The sequence below is a fragment of the Fukomys damarensis genome, unplaced genomic scaffold (assembly GCF_012274545.1).
Source record: "Fukomys damarensis isolate Sample0158 unplaced genomic scaffold, DMR_v1.0_HiC HiC_scaffold_33, whole genome shotgun sequence".
Taxonomy (NCBI): Eukaryota; Metazoa; Chordata; class Mammalia; order Rodentia; family Bathyergidae; genus Fukomys; species Fukomys damarensis.
The window spans coordinates 47,488,121-47,507,642 of NW_022900945.1; the positions used below are offsets into that span (position 1 = coordinate 47,488,121).

The following is a 19,522-nucleotide window of genomic DNA, read 5'->3' on the forward strand; positions in this document are numbered from 1 at the left end:
GCTGTGACTTAACTGTTGTGGCCTAGCAGACATCATCAGTACACAAGACTGATTTGTTTGACTCTCTTTCATAGGACCAATTTCCAAAGGTGCCCCTGGATCCCCATTCTTATTTTATCATCATCTTCAAAGGAGTCTAACTGCACAAGAATGAAAAAATAAAATACGACTTTGTGCTAAATTGCATACATAGACCAAAGAAGGGATTAAGATTATGGTGTGTGTTAGATCACTGAGAGAAAGCACATGGGGGAAGAATTTTTGCTGCACCTTGAGGGTGGGTGAAATTTAAAGAAAGAAGGGAGAAAGTATATGCTTTCTGCCTATTTATTTTTGCCTTTATCTCCCATATTGATAATTCCTTGTATGACTCAGCAAAAATTGTTCAGGCACACAGAAAGACCATCTGAATCAGAGTATGTAGGTAGATGTACGAAGATTTCACCAGATAGAGGTGGAGGAGGTATTGTGCGTATTATCAGTAGAACCAAAGCATGCCATATATCAAGTCTTATATAATAATAACCCCTGCAAACCTTGTTCCACAATTCATAATGCCCAGATAGAGGCTATTTTTCACTTTAAAAATGTTCATACAACACAGGTATAGCTGGTAGCTCTTACTTCTCCTTAAATTTGCTTGTTTGTCCCTTCAAATGTTTTTATACTCCTGAAATGTTTTAGCCTTTGACATTTATACTTGAATATTTGCAGATGTTTATGGTGTACATCATCTTCTGGTTTTTGGTGTATAGTGCATCTTCTATGTGCTTATGGACAAGGCCAAAGCAATAGCATGAGCTAGGAGTGTGTGCATTCTCAGTTTGATTCAGCTTTGGTCTCTGTTGTGGTTTGAATCTGAACCGTCCCCAAAAGGCTCACGTGTGAAAGGCTTGGTCATCAGTCTGTGGCACTATTGAAAGGCAGTAGAAGAATGTTTAGGGGGTGGAACGTAGTGGTGGGAAGCTATATTTTTGGAGGGATTCCCTTGAAAAAGATATTAGGCTCTTAGCCCCTTCTTCCCTCTCTTTCAACCTCCGGTTCCCGTGAGGTGCACAGCTTTGCTCTACCATGTGCTCCCTACCATGTTATTCTGCCTCATCACAGGCCCAAAATCAATAGGCCAACTGACCATGGGCTAAAACCCTTCAAAGCTGTGAGCCAAAACAAATCTTTTCTTTTTTTAAGTTTGTTTTCTCAAGTGACAGAAAGCTAATTAATACAGTCTTTCTCTGCACAAGGTCCATTGGGATCAAACTGGGAATATAGTAGGGCAGAGTTGTTTGGAAAGTCCCCTAGGAGTTTACCCTTTGGCAGTTACATTTTCTACAGATTGTATATTTCTACCAAGTACCAGTATGACTCTTGGAAAAGTATATAACCTGAGGATAGCCAGTGGCTGACACTACTCCCTGGGCCTATGGGTCTTTATCTGAACATAGAAAGAACTAGAGTCCTTTAAGTTCTAAAATTTGAGAATTTGATAATTCTTTAGTAGTAAGAGATTTTTGGACACAATTTTCTCTCTATAACTATATTTATAAATCTATATAGATATAGTTATATATATCTCCTCTCCTATGTTTGTCTGCCTCAAGCCCAGTGCCACCACTATTTTCTCAGATAGAAACATGCTAGGTTAGTATAAGCACAGTGGACTTTTCTTAAGAAACTATACTCAGACGCTCAGCCAAGAGTTCCAGGCTCCCATCATTATCTCCAATTCATGCAAAAACAATTATGAAGGTGCTGTTCATAGAACATGTTCCATGGATTTTTAATCTATCTTCCTTTTCTCTTTCTTTGACAAATGAGGTAGACAACAGTGTAGGAAATGTATATTTAATAATGCTCTTAAATGAACAGAACTCTAAAATGAAGTTTTCTATAACAAAATATAATACAGACATGGTAGTCCAAAGTGCCAGGGGGGGAAGTGTTCACATGAAAAGTGTGGGAAGGGTGCTGGAAACAAAAATGTTTTGCTTTCCACTAAAGCTTTGTTCCTCAAGGCTTTATTTCCAAGGGTCATTGTCCTGATTTCTTTCAGAATTCTCTTCATGGGCTGGGGTGAGTCTCAGGTGTAGAGTACTTGCCTATCATTTCCAAGGCACTGGGTTTGATACCCAGCACCCTATAAAGAAAAGCGCAGTAGGCTCTCTGTGTTTCAAGGAGGGGACATGTTTGTTGCCTTAATTTGTATTTTTGCCCAGGCAGTTTTCTGAGATCTAAAATTCACAGTGAGAGACCTTGAGATGAAACTTAGCTTTCTTGTGGAACTCAGCTTGCAGGATAGGGTGAAGGGAAAAGAACTTGGAAGCTCAATGAACTGAAGATAATCCCATCAAGAATTTCAGACATCCTGTAGACTAAGTTCAGCAAAAGATCTTGCTCTCTGTGCTGAAGCAGTAGTCAAAGAGACAGAAACCAATGCCCAGTTTTCAGGAAGCAAGCAGATTTGCTTGCTCTTTTTTTCTACTCTGTCAGTTTCTTGGGAATGATTGACATTTGGGACTGCATGATTCTTTGTTGTGGGGAGATGTCCTGCACATTGTTGGATGTGGAGCAGCATCCCTGGACTCTATCCACTAGGTACCACTAGCACAGTCCTCTATCTTTCCAGAGTCTGACAACTAAAAATGTCTTCACATATTGACAGATGCCTCCTTGGAGATCAGAGAAGAAATAAAATCACCCAAGTTGAATGCTAGTGCTCTAGATCAATGATGACAAACCATTTAAAACTTTCAGTGATACAAACAGCCCTCTATGATGTGCATGCCATAGGTTTACCTCCACTGCTCTAGAGTCTGTTGAAAGCTGAGGTTAAAACTGTTCATACAAGACAAAAAATAGATGCCTGTGACATGCTGCCACTTAGGTAAGAGGTCCTGCCCTGTGCCATTTACAGGTCAACATAACTTCAGAAGTAAAATGACATTTGTTTGTTCAAAAAAGGTGCTCACATTATTTAGAAAAATCAGCGTTGCCCAATTACTTTGTTTGGCCTGGACTTATAACTGCATTTCATATCTTTGTCATTATTCAGGTGGGAGAAGCCAAGGCACTATTGAAAGCGTCATAATGAAAAGTGAATCATTTGAATCTTACTAAAAATACAGTCACTGAGTTGTGAAATGACAGCTGAAATGACAGCTCCTTAAAGCATATACTACAGTTTAATTTGCAGGCTATAAGACGTGAACATGTGGTGACTGAAACTTTCCGAGAACTCCTTCAGAGCAACATTATAGCACATATAACTATGGGTTTGGAGAGATACCATATCCCACCCTCTCACTCCCCAGGAGGTGATGGGTAAGGGGAGGTCCCTGAGATGTGGGCATATAGTTATTTTCACATGAAATCTTAATACATTTTTCTAGTTCAGGTGTATGATTTTCCCAACTTTTCACATATGTCTTTGAAGGTAGATCTATCTTGTTCATATTGGAGTCTTGTAAGGGTTGCTTTTGTTTTCTTTTTTCGTGTTTGTTCACTCCAGACTTCTACGTATGAATTCTTTCCCCCCCAGAAATATATCTTGAGGTAAAATAGTTTGGCAGATTCCTGGGATTCTGAAAATAATAACAATTAGATACTATACAGCCATTCAACAAACAATTACTGAGAACTGAGAGTCTCCCTGCCACTTCTGTTTAAAAATGGACTTATTCTTTTCTGTTTTTTTTGTGTTTTTTTGTTTTTTTTTTTTTTGGTACCAGGGATAGAACTTAGGCCCCTATGCTCGCGAGGCAGGTGGCGAAACCATTGAGCCAAATCCCCAGCCCTCTTTTCTGTATTTTGATGTTCTATCACGGTACATGGTCCTGTAGGTTGCTGTGGGAAAAGAGATGTTTTGAATTTCACCCTGGAGGGGGATTATCCCAGTGATAGTCTCAGGAATAGCGATCCTTAGAACAAATAGGAAATGAGAGATATAGTGTGGGCACGATCTTGGGTGGAGGGGGAAAGATAGGCTCCACCCCAGTTCCCAGCCAGCGCGTGAGTGTGATCTACAATGTCATGACCAGTTATAATGTGTGCTTCAAATGATGATCTATCCTTTTACTCAAAAAATTTATTTGATTTAAGCTATAAATTTTGGGAGAAAGAGTTGGAGGTGCAGCTAACTGGGTAATAGCATACAACCCCCAGTGTAGTGTGTGATAATGTTGTCCTTTATGTGTGTCATGGTTTTTAAAAAGGCTGCTAATAATCATTGTCAGGCAATACATGGTACAGATGAACAAGCTATGCTTTTTAGGTCATATTCACTAGTTCTGGGTTATTAAATCATTTACAGTGTTGTAGAAAAATCAAGGAAAGAAGAAAAGGTTCTATCTTCTACTAGTGAGATTCCCAAAGGACAGTTTCCTTAGGAAAATCCTCCTCTGCTGACAACTGTGGAAGATCACAAATGATTGGAACTGGTGCGTTTTCTGTGCACCATGCTACAGCAAGAGCTTAGAGAAGAGAAAGAAAGGACAAAAAGAAGCAGATCAACAGATCTTTGACTGCTTTGAGGTCTTAACAATCTAGGCAAGGAATGTATGTGCCTTATAGTATAAGATATAAATTACACATACACGCTAAGTGGGTATGGAATACAAAGAACTTCAGGAAAGGGGACTCATGTTAGAAAGAACTTTCTTGAAATGGGTAAAGGAAGGATGGGTATGAATCGCCATAGAATAGAGCAGATTTCCAAGAAGAGGCAGGGAGTGAGAGAGCAAGGCCGTAGAGTAGTGAGAGGTAGTTGGGAGAAGGAAGCTCAGGAAGAGAAGCTGTCAGAGGACTGTGACTGCGCAGGTGAGGACTTTAACTGATACAGTAATGCTCAGAGAGTCACTCTGGGTTCCGAAGCAAAGAAATGCTGTGATGAAATAGTGTTCCGGCTTCATTCTGGTACCTTGGTTCCTGCCCCTGAAATCTGGAAAGAAAAGAGTGAGTAGATGGTCTTAGAATCAGTCAGGGTGTGAGATGGTGAGGGGTGGATTAGGGTCAATCTGAGAGACCACACAGGAAAATACTGTAGGGGTTGGTAACAAACTGACAGGAAGGACAGAGAGCAGACAAAAATAGCTGCAGGATTGTGAGCCTGAAGGCTGGGGTTGGGGGTGCTAGAGTAATGCGGGATTGTTGACTGTGACTTCCTAAGTTCAGTTTTATACAAATTTCACATGCAGTAGAATATTTAGAAGGAAATGTCCTAACAATTAGAGCCAGAGAACTGCAGTGCAAATGAGAGGTGTTGGCAGGAGGAATAGCTGATGAGTCATTTGCCGCTCCTGTCACTTGGGGCTACTCAGAGGGGAGGGGAAGGTCACTTACGTAAGTGGTGATGTGTATGTCATTCTGCTTTGTAAATGACAGTGAGGTCTAGGGTAAGATTTAGAGCTAAACATCTCTCTTCAATAATATATATTTGCCTTCATTAGTGACTCCATAGATGAAAAAGTTTGAATTGTTACAAATAATTGAATTGTATGGAGTTGGTTTTCCTATAAATGTATCAGTGAGATCTGGGTTTTCTGTTAAGCTAACACATTAGTACCTTGCCCAGTAGTGGTGGAAATAGTACTACTTCCCCGGCATCCTGAAATGTTCTTTCTGTGGCTGATTCTTAAGGCTACTAGACTCTTTTTAGGAACACAAGCACATATATAACCAATCTCCCATACCATCTGAGATTTATCTCACCTGTTACGCCAATAACTTTACATGTTTTTGTGTGGCCAAAGCACATTATTTCAGCGTCAGGTAAGGGAAGAGTGGCAAGAGTACCCAGCCGATGAGAAAGAAAGAAGAGACACACAGGGAAGCTTTTGAGTCCAGCAACTCTAGGTGACTCCGCCTTTTGATCTCAGAGTCTGTAAAGAGAAAGAAAATTGTCCAGGGTCATATAGAAGAAGCTGGATGTATTAGTCACAAGACTGGCTAGCAAAGATACCTGAAAAGCAGCAAGTTGTTCCTTACACAGGCTATTTTGTGCCACCCTAGTCACCTTTCTGCACCCAGTTTAAAGCAAAGCTTTCCCTTTCTTCCAGTGAAGCTCCGTTCTGTGGTCCACCCCAGGGGGCACTCAGTCAAATACAAAGCTATACCAATGAAGAAATGGTTATCGGGCACCACATGAGGAATAGGCCAACCTAATATTCACAGCCAGTCCTTGGTTTGGGACACATTTTTTTCCTCCAGGCAGTGGCCTTTACAGGTTCATTGTCATTAGCATTCATCACACTTCTATAAAGAGATAAAGAATTATTGTTTTCATTTTGAAGAGGAGAAGGGTAGAAGTGAAGAAGTGAAATTAGTCTTCTTTTGCTCTATTTTCTTACTAGCCCATCCAATCTCATTTAGTTTTTTTTTTTCTGTCACTTACTAGCTGAGTGACTTTGCACAAGTTACTCAGTACACATTTGCTCCAATTTCTCCCTTTTATGACATAGGGCTAAAATAATAATCTATTGCATAGGGTTCTGATAAGGATAAGGAGTGAATACATATAAGGTACTTATATGTCCAGCACATAGTAAGTACTCAATTAGTGCTAGCTATGAGCACAATAATAGTAACCCCACTCAAGCCTAATAAGCATTACGTGTATGCTCATCGTTTACAAATCTGCTTCTTTAGCTTGAACTCCATCCCAAGTTCCACATTTGGATTTACAGTCACTACTGAATATATCAGTTAAAAACATAATTTTCAGTAAATATTTTTGAGCAGCCACCACTGGGATTCAAAGGAGTCCCATAATTAATGGCCTCTTCCCAGTTTAGCTTTGAACTGATTAAAGAGGACAAAAAAAGGAGACAAATGGAAGACCAAAGTAACACCTTTATTGCTAAATAATCTTATAATAAAGGATAATACTTTAATAAAGGCTGCAGCCTGGACTCTTCCCCAGGGAGAGGCAGAGCCAGAGCCAGACTAGGGCAGGCTTCTCCCTGCAAGGCCAGATTCTACCCCTGAAAAGCTGATGGCCTGAGGAACAAAGGAAAAGATATATTTCCTGAAGATTAGCTAAAGAGAAAGGGAGAAAAAGGAGCTGGGCTCTCCATGTCCACCTTCTCCTAATATGCTCACAAATCAGATAAATTAATTCCTTCTCCTCTGGGGAAGAATAAAAGAGAAAGAGTGAGACTTAAAAAGTTACCTATATAGGAATCCCTTCTCATCCAAGAAAAGATGTATAGTAGTAAAGATTTAGCCTCCCCCCAAATCTGTCATGTACTAGGTAATATGTTAAACATTGGGCACCTTTATCTGTGTACATCATGGGCATTTTGTGAAATTTTAAGGACTGTTTATTGAAAACTGCACCAAATGCTAAATGTCCGCCTTTGCCGTAAACAAATAATGATAACTTATACTGAAAGAAAACATATTTTTGATAGCCAGTCTGGCTACTTTCATAATTGAAAGACATTTTTAAATATAGGATCTTTTGGCAACTAAATTTCACCACCCAGAGTTAAGCAAAAGAGTAAAAAGAGAATAAAATAGAAGAGACAGGGCCGGGGATTTAGCTGAGTGGTGGTGCCTTGCAAGCACAAGGTCCTGAGTTCGATCCCCAGTAAAAAAAAAAAAAAAAAGAAGAGACAAAAAATCCCAATGTAATTTAAGTTCCTGGTTCCAGCTATTCCTGAAGTCAGTGCTGCTCCTACCTTTGGTTCCACGAAACAACACAGTACTTTTAGATTAAATGCTTCTTTTACCTTGGGTTGATTTGAGTTGGTTCTCTATTATTGACAACTAAGAGACTTCTAATCAAGGTAGCCACCAATTTATTCCTCAATAGCTCTCATACACATACATAATTTTTTCTTAGATACTTAAAAAATTGTAGTAAAAATATATAGTTCCATAGTGTTGAACATATTCACATCATTGTAAACCAGATCTCCAGCACTTTTTCATCTTGCAAACCTAAAACTTTATGTTCATTAACAGCAACATCCTTCTTCCTCACCTCACATAAATATAATCACACCATATGCATCTTTTTTGACGAATTATTTCCCTTAGCATAATGTCTCAGAAGTTCATCTATGTCATAGCAAGTGATAGGATTTCTTCCTTTCTAAGGTTGAGTGCTATTCCATTGTATGTGTATACCATATTTTGTTTATCCATTCATTCATAAATGGACAGTTTGGGTTGCTCCTACCTTTTGGTTATTTTGGATGCTGCTATTATGTAGATGAGTATATAACTATCTCTTTGAGACCCTTCTTGAAATCTTTTTTATATTCAGAAGTAGGATTGCTAGATCGTGTAGTAGTTACATTTTCAACTTTTTGAGGACCCTCTATTCTGTTTTCTACAGTGATTGCACCATTTTACAATACTGTTAACAATGCATGAGAGCTCTAGTTTCTCTGTATCCTCACCAATATTTGTTATTTTCTGGGGCTTTTTGAAAAAAATAGCAGCCATCTTAATGGGTGTGAGGTGATATAGTCTTTCTTTTTTTGGTACTGTGGATCGAACTTGGGTCCTTGTGCTTGCGAGGCAGGCGGTGGAACCACTGAGCTAAATCCCCAGCCCATATATATTCTTGTGGTTGTCATTTGCATTTCTCTGTTGTTAAGCACCTTTCCATGTATTTTTTGGCCATTTGTATATCATATATGGAAAATTGTCTATTCAAGTTACTTGCACATTATTGTATGTATAATGTGCAAGACATTGTCTGCCTAGTTCTAGCCTGGATATAGATAGCAAGTCTTCTGATTAACTCTTTCCTCTACAGTTTTCATTTAGTTTAGTTCCAGGTGGTATGATCTTAAAATTAACATTCAGTCTGTGTGTTTTCTTGACACTGTTCTTTTTTTTTTCCAGTACTGGGGATTGAACTCAGGACCTTGTACTTGTGAGGCAGGTGCAGTGCCACTGAGCTAAATCCTGGCCCAAAACTAGTTCAATATTAGGTTTTCCATGAACTAAAGTACTGTAGGCAGGTTAGGATTAACTCTTGGTGAGGATGCTAGGAGGTTAGTTCAATCTAGGGCTTTCGGATTAATCCCAGGTCAATATTAGTCAGCTCATGAGTCAGTCTCTTTAGGAATAAATATGACTAAGTCCCAGTCTAGACCTTTAGTTTTCAGCTTCAAAGCCTTCTCAAAAGTAGGTTAGAATCAAGCCAGTCTTGGGGGACTTAGGATGCAGTATATTAGCTGAATATATCAAAGGTGTTAAATAATCATCACATTCTCACTACTATACCAAAGTAGTCTTACAGAGTTAGACAGAGCCTCAGAATCCTAGACACTATTCTCCAAAAAGCCTGTCAGTGTGAAGGTACTCAAGGTGAGGCCTAATTGGATCTTTAGCCTATATGCTATGTTATGTTGTGTTAGGATTTCTATGACACAATGCAGTTTCAGCTGGAATTGTGATAAAAGTCTCAGTGAAAAGGACTCTAGAGATTTTTGTGCCTTGGTACATACTATATCTGTTAAAGAACTTAGATTGAGTTTAGATGTTATTTTGTCACCAAAAACCCACACGAAAAAAGCATGGAGAAGGTTGAGAGTATAGTTCAGTGGTAGAATATCTGTCTGGCATATACACAAGCCTCTGAGTTCAATCTCCAGCATCCATGGGGAGGGGTTGGGGAGGGACGGTAAAAAGAAACGCACCTGTCACTTTGATGTCCCCTGTGGCTTTGGCAATGTTGTTTTCAATCATACAGGAATAAGTGTTGTTGACTGTGACATTGTACAGCATGGACACAACTTTCATGGTCACGTTCTCAGAGTTCAACTCAAAGCTGGTGTTGGAGGCTTGTGAAAAGTTGGCGCCCTGGTCAGCTTGGGATGACCAAACCACTGTGGGCTGAGGGAACCATCGGGGAGCCTCACAGCGCAAGCTCTCTGAACTGGCATTATTGTCAACATTCACCTCTGGCATACTGAAGGCTGCAGGATCAAAGGTCAAAAAGGACAAATGTGAAGGTCAGACAGGCAAGACAGTATAGCTTTGAAGTGCTAGGTTTTAAAAACATGCTGAGCATGAAGGACTTTACTTTGCTCTTAATGAGCCTATTAACTATCAGGGGAAATAAGACTCACATGTTTGAAGCAGATAGGGACACTTTCATAAATAGGAAGGGGTGGAGGTGGAAAGGAGGGAAGCGGAATGGGAAAAAAACAAGAAACAAGATATATCACATACGGGTACACATTCCCAATGATGAGTGCAATCATAATGTATACCTAAAATGTATCAATAAACTTAATGAACTAAAAAAATAAAAACAAAATCAGCCATTTCTATCATTGAAGTGACTTTTTCCCCAGGATATTGTCTGTGTATGGCCCCTGGTATTGAAGATGCAATTTGCTCATACTATCGCTATACATCACAACACTTTGACCAATATTATAAACCCCAAGGACCCACGTTCTAGGTATATTATTATTATTATTATTACAATAGGTAATTTTTTCTAAGTAAGAATGATTTTCTCTAAGCTCCAGTGATTATAAAAAGCTTATTCCTTAGAAAAATTGGGATTTTCTAGGACTTTGTGGCGTTTTATGGGTTTTGTATATTTTTCTGCCTCGAGGATAGAGTTAGGATGGTCAGGAAGAGGAAAGAAAGAAGAAGTGAGCAGCGTTCACCTATCACCGCAGGAATCCTGTACACAGGCCTTGTCATCGTGGAGATTTGGAGTTTATTTAGGTAAAGATTGTATAGTTCATGTGTCCAAAAATAGAAATGGGCCCTTTTTGTCTTCTAAAATAATTCTCCCCCACTGAGAAAGAAATTTTGAAATTAAGTCTAGTTTCCCTCTATATCTAGGTAGAGGTATACTTGTAGAAAAATGTTAAGACCAGGACTTTCATTATGCCAAAATGCTAAGATGCATTTAATTTATTTATAACATCTTCCTTTGCCAAGTATGAACTATTGCTGAACACAAAGGACTTTACCTTGCTCTTAATGAGCCTATTAAGTATCAGGGGGAAAAGACTCACATGTTTGAAGCAGGTAGGAAACAAGCTCCTGGGAGATGCTTTGTGGAACTAAGTGTATGTGACAACAAACCACCACTTACTGAGAATGTACTTTGTGCTGGTACTATATTCAGGCATTCTTATATTTGATCCTCACAATAATCCTGTGAATATTCATTATTCCTATATAAAAGTAAACTTTTGTAGTAAATTTTAGGTTTACATCAAATTTACAAAGATAGTTAAGAGAGAGTTTTTATATAGTCCTACCTAGTTCCCTTTAATATTAACATCTTAATCGTTGTACGTTGGTAAAAATGGAGAATCTATCAGTAGTACGTTGCTATTAACTCAATCCAAATTTGCTCATATTTTTCGACTTTTTCTAGTAATGTCTTTTTCTATTTTAAGAACCTATCTAGGATATCATAATGCTTTTAGTCATTATGTCTCCTTAGGATCTTCTGGCTTGTGACAGTTTTTCAATCTTTCCATGTTTTTCATGGCCTTGAAAGTTTTGCTAATACTGGTCAGGTATTTTGTAAGACATCCTTCTGTTGCAATATGACACTTCTCTCATGATTAGGCTGAACTTTTGGAGGAGAAGACTATGGGGTAAAGGTTAAAAAATCATCTTTGTTTTCTTATCTTTTTATATCCCTCAGTGTATCTATCCTGTACATAAATTCATTATATATAATTCAGAAAATAGGTTGGTATGGAAGGGTAAATTTTATTGAGAGGGCACTATTGAGTTCATAGGCCAATATTGTGTAGGTTAATTCCCTTTGAACTTCTCCTAAAAGGCATTCTATTGTTATGAGTTCTCAAGGTACTTGTTTCAGATATGGACTCAGACCTAACTAGCATGGAAACGAAAAAGGCCAATTTATTAGCAATAGCAAGGGGTACTGTAAGGAGACTACATTTATTTTGGTAGAATATTTTAGGGAACACATCTGGAAGTTTAGACGTGATGAGAACACAGATCAAAAGATTTTAAGTATAGTAGACACTACTTTGGGAGGTGGGTGTGGGTCTTGAGCATAATAGCAAGATGGCAAACTCACAGAATTGGGAGGGGTTTTCGTTGACGTTGGTCATTGGCAAACACATATTTTATCAGTCAGTCATGCTTTTTAGCCTCCAATATCATTTGGTACTTTCCTTCCTTCTCCCCAGAAGTAACTCACCTCCAGTTTTATACTCAAGGTTAGCATTTCCTTTGCCTTTAGAAGTGACAATGTAGCACTGATAGGTGCCAGCATCTGTGAGTTGCACATTTTTCAGTCTCAGGGAAGCATTGCCAACTATCACTTGATCAGCAAACACTGCCGTCCGGCCCCTGAACATTTCATGCTGGTCTGACAGGTCATCTTTGCCTTCTTTGAACTCGTGGACCAGACCCATGACACCTTCCTTCAGCCATTGTATTACTATATCCTTAAGTTTGATATCAGGCTCAAAAGTGCAGCTCAGGATTCCATCCTCTCCAATGTTCCCAGCTGAGGTAAAGGTAGTGACTGTGATGAAATGTTTCCCTGCAGTTCAGGAAGCAAAAGTCAACACCAAGGGAAGCCTTAGAGCTTCAACCACTAACTCTACTGCTAAAAGCAAAACATATTTCTGTGATACATTTAAAATGCAGGAGAATAGGAAAACCATCTTGAAAATGAAGTTGATAACAGAAAGAGCAGGAAAACAATATTTTGATAATACAACAGATCTGCCATTCGCAATAGCTTTTGCGAGAACAATCAGCCCAAACTTTGAGAAGAAGTAAGAGGAAAGCACATTGGACTTGGATATGAAGATGAGAATCCAAGTCTTGGCTTTGTTACTTAATGCTCTGTGACCCTGACTAAGCCATGTAACTACTCGGAATCTCAGAAATGTGGAGACAACATTATCTGTCTAACCTGCCTTATGGGGTTCTTGTGAGAATCAAATCAAATGGATGTGAAATTAATTTGCAAACTGCAATTGCTCATTATAAGATATTGTTATTCTGTGGCACAAAATGAAACAGCATGTTGACTGAACTTGGCTTGTAATTTGGATGAACACTGAATTCTGAAGTGCCAAGACTTTACTGTATCTCTGAATGATGATGAAGCTGAGGCATAGCGAAGATTAAGTGACCTGGTTAAAATTAGTGTTAGCTATAGTATAATGAAGACTGGTAATTAAGTCAGCTGATTTTTGGTGCGTGGTCAGAGCCATCCCCTCCTCTCTGAAGATACCACCAGTACAATTATTGTGGTCCCATTGCCTCTTCACTGCTCAGCCTATACCTGCCCAGTCAGAGAAGGATCAATGAGCTGTTCTTTGTGTATTGGAAGCTGTTGACTGAGGATACATATAGGGGCAATTTAATTAATTGGATCTTCTTTTTAAAAAAGAGACGTGAGAAGGATTTATTAGATATAGATAATAGGATGCGCTCAGAGAAATGAGGCACCTTAACTGGATCTTCTTGAGAGGTTCCTGTGGTTTGGATGTGAAGCTGAGGAGGGGATGGCCTTAGAGCCTGAGAGGAGAGAGGGGCAAACACAAACAAGTATGGGAAAGAGACCATGTAGAGAAAAATAGAGTCCTCCAATCTGAGAGCTGTCTTGGATCCTGGCAGTGTTCAGGTCTAGTTGATGTTCCCATCTCTGCCTATCCTTTAAACAAACACTTCACAGCGTTAAGAATAGATGAGGGTAATGAACAATACAGCTAGAACTGAGGAACCTAAGCTTGATAGAATTGCATAAGAAAGAACAAAGACCTACGGATAGAAAAAAAAATTTAACTAGAAAAAAATGGCAGTGGAAATAAAAACTGGTACATAGGCTGGGTTGTGAGAAGGTACTGGAGGCTTGGGAATGTGGGAAAAAAGAGCCTGGAAGTAGCTGCCATGCTTGGCCATTCATGTGGGAGATTTGAGAGATAAACTATGAAAGAACAATATGAAAAATTTGCTGTGTGACATGAATATCGTACACCCCATCTCCTGCCTCGACATTTTTTTGGACTACTATAACGATTAAATTTGCTTCTCAGTTATTTTTACTCATCAGACTTATATTCAGTGCAAACTAGACCAGCATGGGTTATACACTCACACTCTGCACCTTTACAGACCTGCTCATCTTGCCACCTACCAGCCAGAGTCCCCCCTTCTCCTTTCCCACCCATCATCCACATTCTCGCCCCATTCAGATCTGTTCAGATGACACCCCTTCCACAAAACCTGCTTTTAGTCTGTCCATACAAAATGTGTAGGTATCCTCTGTACTCTCCTTGAATGTGGCATCTGTCCTCATTTACTTCTTTCTAGTCTATCTCTCACACTGATCTGTAAGCTCTTTCAAAGACAGAAACTGAACCAATCATATCTATAGGCCCTATAGTGCCTCATGCTGCTTCTACAGAGAAAAATATTTGCTGAGGGCTTGAATAACTGAATGAATAAATGGGAATATGTAAAAATTAGCAGCACCACTGAGCTAAATCCCCGGCCCCCTAGGGTTTTAATTCAAGGTGATGTATAAGATCTAGGATAGGGTCAATGATAAATGAGGAAGAGTTAAGTCTTAGAAAGTTACCAAATTGTACCTTAGCACTAATATCTTTAAAAGTTGTTCCAAAGTCTTGTTTTACACTCCATATATACATATATATTTTTTGGGGGGGTACCGGGGATAGAACTTGGGTCCTTGTGCTTGCAAGACAGGCAGTGGAACCACTGAGCTAAATCCCCTGGCCCTACACTCCATATTTTATTTCCTTATAAAGAAGTATTCATAAATGCTTATATATAATTTTGTACTTAGGTATAACACACATCTAAAAGTCTACCCGTCATAGCTATACATCTTGAAGAATTGTAATAACTTCCTCTCACCACACCAAGAGATAAAAACTTTACTATGCTCCTAGCACCTCCTTTATGCTCCCTCCTCGTCACTGCCTGCTTTTTCCAAAAATAGCAACCATTGTGCTGCTTTCTAACAGCAGAGGCTCATTTTCCTGTTTATGAACTTTATGTTCAGGGAATCATATAGAACATAATCTTTGGCGCTGCCATTCAGCATTATGTTTCTCAAACGAAGACGTATTCAGTCTCCTCAGCCACAGGAAACAGATTAGAACCACAGCATTCTTTAGTATCCAGTGTAGGAGAGGATATGAGCACTGGATCTCATAAGCTTCTGGGGAAGCATAAATTGGTAAACGACTTTGGAAAATTGAATGGCAGTATTTACTAGAAGCTGTTTATTGGCTCTTTTGGACGTGTTTAACTGTGAAGCGCTTATTTAAATATATTAGAAAAATTAAAAAGCAGCCAAACAAAGCAGGGAGAAGAACATTAAAAAAGATAAAAAAGTCAAAATCAGAAAAAGGAAAACAAGTCACGGAAAGTATAAGTAAACAAAAAGCTGGTTCTTTGAAAGTTGTAAAGCTAATAATACCTGTAACTTTATAGGCCTATTTTAAAGAGATGGAAGGAAGAAGAGAGAAGGGGAAGAGGGAAAGAGAGAGAGAGAGGGAGGGATGGAGAGAGGGGAGAGCGAAGAGAGAGGAAACTAGGAATAGCTAAAAAGATAAAATGACATAAATACAAAGAAAATGAATTATAAAGGAATATAGACACTCCAGGACTTATGATGGTTCAGCTTGCAATGATGATTTATGATGATGCAAAAGCAAAACATATTCAGTAGAAACTAGAACATTATATGTGAAGGGGCATGTGTGTTAGAATGAGTCTGATTAGCTAGTTCAGAAATGGATCCACACTTGTATGGATACTTGATTTAGGACACTGGTGGAACTGGGGAAAAGTGGTGAAGAACAGTATAATGGTGCCAGGTCTACTGGAAAACCACATGGAAAAATTGAACCTTCACTCTGATCTTGTACCATAAAATTAATTCTAAATGGTTCACATTATATTATATATATATATGGCAGAACTACCCAGCTGCTATAATATAACTTAGAAGAAAATCTTCATGACCGAGATAAACATAACAATTTTAACTAGATTAAAAATTAAAAATTCTCCATGCATAAAAGAAATTATTAGACTAAGTGAAAATTAGGAACTTTTGTTAATTGAAAGATATCAGGAAAAGAGTGGAAAAGCAACTATAGAGATATATATATGGCAGAACTACCCAGCTGCTATAATATAACTTAGAAGAAAATCTTCATGACCGAGATAAACATAACAATTTTAACTAGATTAAAAATTAAAAATTCTCCATGCATAAAAGAAATTATTAGACTAAGTGAAAATTAGGAACTTTTGTTAATTGAAAGATATCAGGAAAAGAGTGGAAAAGCAACTATAGAGAAGAGATTTAGCAATACATCTGCTCAATTTGCAACAACTATTATAAAAACTTCTTATAAATCCAAATGAAAAAATATCTAATAAAAATGGACAAAGTGTATATTTTTGATGATAAAACGGGAAAAAATGCTAATGTCTTTCCTGGGCAAGCACATATAGTTCGCTTTCTTAAGTTTTGGCCTTGCAACCACTGTTTATTGACAGCACAGCCACACTGGAGGGAGAATTACAGAAAAGGCAGCTGGAACTAAAAACTAAAGGTATTTAATAACAGATGTAGTCACAACTAAGTTAAAATGAATGTGTGGGCCTAAGTCAGGTGGTTTAGAGGATACAGAATAAACAAGTTTGCCTCACACAAGCCAGCTGCTGGCCTAACTCATGAGAGGTGTTTCGGAGAAATGTCTTACATGGAGGAGGAAAGAGATGACATCCTGCAACTGACATCACAATGGCATCTGTTTCCTACATGGCACAGTAGTCATGGCCAGTTTTCTCTTTCTCTAAGATGCCTGTGTAAAAACAGTGGATAGTCTTTAAAACTTGGACTAAAGTTCATTGAAAGGAAATCATGTATCTAGGCAGCTGTTGATAGAATGACCTAGACACATTTTCCTGTGTTTCTAGAATAACATCTTCAGCACTGACCGGTGGGTGGACTACTGATAATGTTCTTACTTGATTCTCTCAAATGACTGTTGAGTGACCATGCTTTTTCCATTCTAAAAATGAGGAAACTGTGGCACAAGGAAGTAAATGACTAAGGTGATAGAGACTCATAATGTAGAAGAACCAGTGCTTAACTCTGAAGTTTTCTGGGTCCAAGCTTTGTGTTCTTCCACGCTATCACGTGGAGTGATTTATTAGAGGTTTAGTGGTGAGGGGTAAATGGATTGTGGTAATGCAAGAAATCACATACCTGAAATACCAAAGCCAATGATGAGTGCAATTGCTCCAGCCAGAATAACGATGATGCTAATAATACTATGAAAAAAAGGGACAGAGAAACAAAATTACTTTTTACTTACTACTTTGTTACCTGGCACACATCTGTCATATGTAATATGTGCTACACAAGGCATCTCAACTTTTCTTCTACATAACCCCCTTCCTAGAAATATGTACTTTAGAAAGAACCTCAGCAGTTCTATCCTTATCCCTGAGGGTTCCCCTGGGGTAAGACAAATGCTAATCTCTCTGGAATGCCTAGTGCCTCTTGAGGGTAACTGGTCTCGTTCTTAGCTTACCCTTAGAACTCCTGCTCACCCTCTGGTACCATCTGTCTATCTGGCTTGCCTCTTTCTGTAAACTTTAAACTCCATTAAGGACAATAGTCATGTCTTCTCCATTTTGTACTTAGACCTAGTCCATTGTACCACATAGGTCTTTGGTGGAGTTTGTACACTCTTATTATAAAGTAATTTTTATTACAGAAAGGTTACAAAGTATAAATAATCAAAAAATAAGGCAGTAAAACAACCTGAAAGTCCATCATCCAGGCACAACCACTGTTAGGTCTTTGATGAGTATCCTTACAATTTTAATTAACATATAACAAAACAATACTTGGAAAATAAAATATATAAACATGTAAGGAAGTGTTGTTAGAATCATGTGGTAGATATATTGATCCAAGAACCATTTGTAGCTTATATCATTTATCCATCCAGTAACCTTATGAAGTAAACAAATTTATCATCTCCATTTTATAGATGAAGAAGTGACACAGGGAGATTAAGCATTTTCCCTAAAGTCACATAGTGTGCAAGTGGCAGAGCTAAGATTAAAATCTGTCTCCCCAGTCTGTACTCAGCTACTTCCTACACTGCTTCACCAGGGACCAGGCTCACAGATGGGGTGTGTCCCTCCTCTCTGCTTAGGGGAACCTATGCTCCAGGGGGTTTAGCTTTAGCTGTTGAGAATGAAGCAGATTGGCAGCCTGGCCTCGCATATACGTCATCAGGGAGGTGTCCTCAGCTACCCTGTCACACTGCTGCCAATTCACACACTCCCCACACCCACTCTGAGGTTACTCAATAGGTGGGACATAAGAAAGGCACAGGGAGGCAAAGAATGATGCTTTAGAGAAAAGAGAAAAGCATGGAGCATTTTACTTTCTCCCCTGAGGAGTTTCACTGTACCTAACTGCCTTTGGCTGTTGGGTGGGTCCACCAGTGAGGAGTAACAGACTTATAAGGAGCAACTTGAGTTCCCCTGGAGGTCAAGCCCTTATGAGGTGCTGCCATAGGCTCCACAAGTGGAGTAACAGGGAACCTGCCGGGTTAGTTCCAGAGGGAAACTGCATTTGACCACTTCTGCTCTTCAGACCTCTGCAGCCTTCATTCTTACTGGCCCAAGTGTGTGAGAACAGAGACATACTCACAGCAGGAGGCATCAAGTGACTGTCCTTGACTGCTGAGCTAGACAGCAGCTTTGCATTTGTGATAAAAGGGCATTCATTTACCTTTGGGTAAATTGCTTCGTCTTTCTGAGACTCAGTTTCTTTAACTATAAAATGGGGATAGGAGTAACTCTTGTTTTTCTTACTATAAAATTTTTATGGTTGCATGCGCCTCCCATTTATATGTTGAAGTCCTAACCCCTAGTCCTACAGAATGTGACTTGTAAGTGGTGCCACTGCAGTTATAATTAGCTAAGAGGAGGTAGAACTGCAGTAGGAAAGGCCCCTAATCTAGCGTGGATGGAGTTCTTATAGAAAGAGGAAATTTAGTTGAACATGGTGACGTAAACCTGTAATCCAAGCTACTCATGAAGCTAAGGGTGGAGGATTCCTTTTGCCCAGTGGATTGAGGCCAACCTGGGCAGTGTTGCAAGATCCTATCTCAAAAAAGTAGTAATAGGGCTGGGTATTTAGCTCCATAGTGCTGCCACTGTCTTGCAAGCTCAAGGTCCTGAGTTCAATCTCCAGTACCAAAAAAAAAAAAAAGTAATACAGTTAAAAAGGGGAAATTTAGACACAGACACACATGTGCACATACACATAGGCAGAACACCGTGTGAAGACGAAAGCAGAAATCTATAAGTCAGAGAACACCAGAGATTTTCAGCAAGCCACCAGAAGCTGGATGAGAGCAATGCAAACGCTCTCAGAAGGAACCAGCTCAGCAGACACCATAATCTTGGACTTCCAGCTTCTAGATTGTGAGACAATATACTTCTAGAATGTGGGTGCTTGAGCCCCTCA

General features: G+C 39.1%; 1 protein-coding gene and 1 long non-coding RNA gene across 11 annotated transcripts in view; one reads left to right on the forward strand and one right to left on the reverse strand.

Annotated features, from left to right (window-relative positions):
- The window catches only part of LOC104866950, a 191,582-nt gene that overhangs the window by 23,331 nt on the left and 148,729 nt on the right, over window positions 1–19,522 (forward strand). The window contains exon 3 of one of the 8 annotated variants that reach the window (XR_781622.2): window positions 10,585–10,645. The exons of the other annotated variants lie outside the window; for them this stretch is intronic. This is a non-coding gene — a long non-coding RNA (uncharacterized LOC104866950). Of the gene's footprint in view, window positions 1–10,584; window positions 10,646–19,522 lie in introns of those variants that run through there. 8 annotated transcript variants of the gene reach the window in all.
- The window catches only part of Vtcn1 (V-set domain containing T cell activation inhibitor 1), a 54,958-nt gene continuing 37,322 nt past the window's right edge, over window positions 1,887–19,522 (reverse strand). Inside the window, exons 2-6 of one of the 3 annotated variants that reach the window (XM_010631191.2) lie at window positions 17,237–17,301; window positions 12,164–12,511; window positions 9,651–9,929; window positions 5,704–5,873; window positions 1,887–3,578 (exon numbers count right to left, since the gene is read on the reverse strand). In XM_010631191.2, coding sequence (XP_010629493.1) covers window positions 5,749–5,873; window positions 9,651–9,929; window positions 12,164–12,511; window positions 17,237–17,301 — 817 coding nt within the window. In that variant the 3' untranslated portion in view covers window positions 1,887–3,578; window positions 5,704–5,748. Of the gene's footprint in view, window positions 3,579–3,752; window positions 4,934–5,703; window positions 5,874–9,650; window positions 9,930–12,163; window positions 12,512–17,236; window positions 17,302–19,522 lie in introns of those variants that run through there. The other 2 variants (XM_010631192.1, XM_010631193.2) reach the window with 2 other exon arrangements.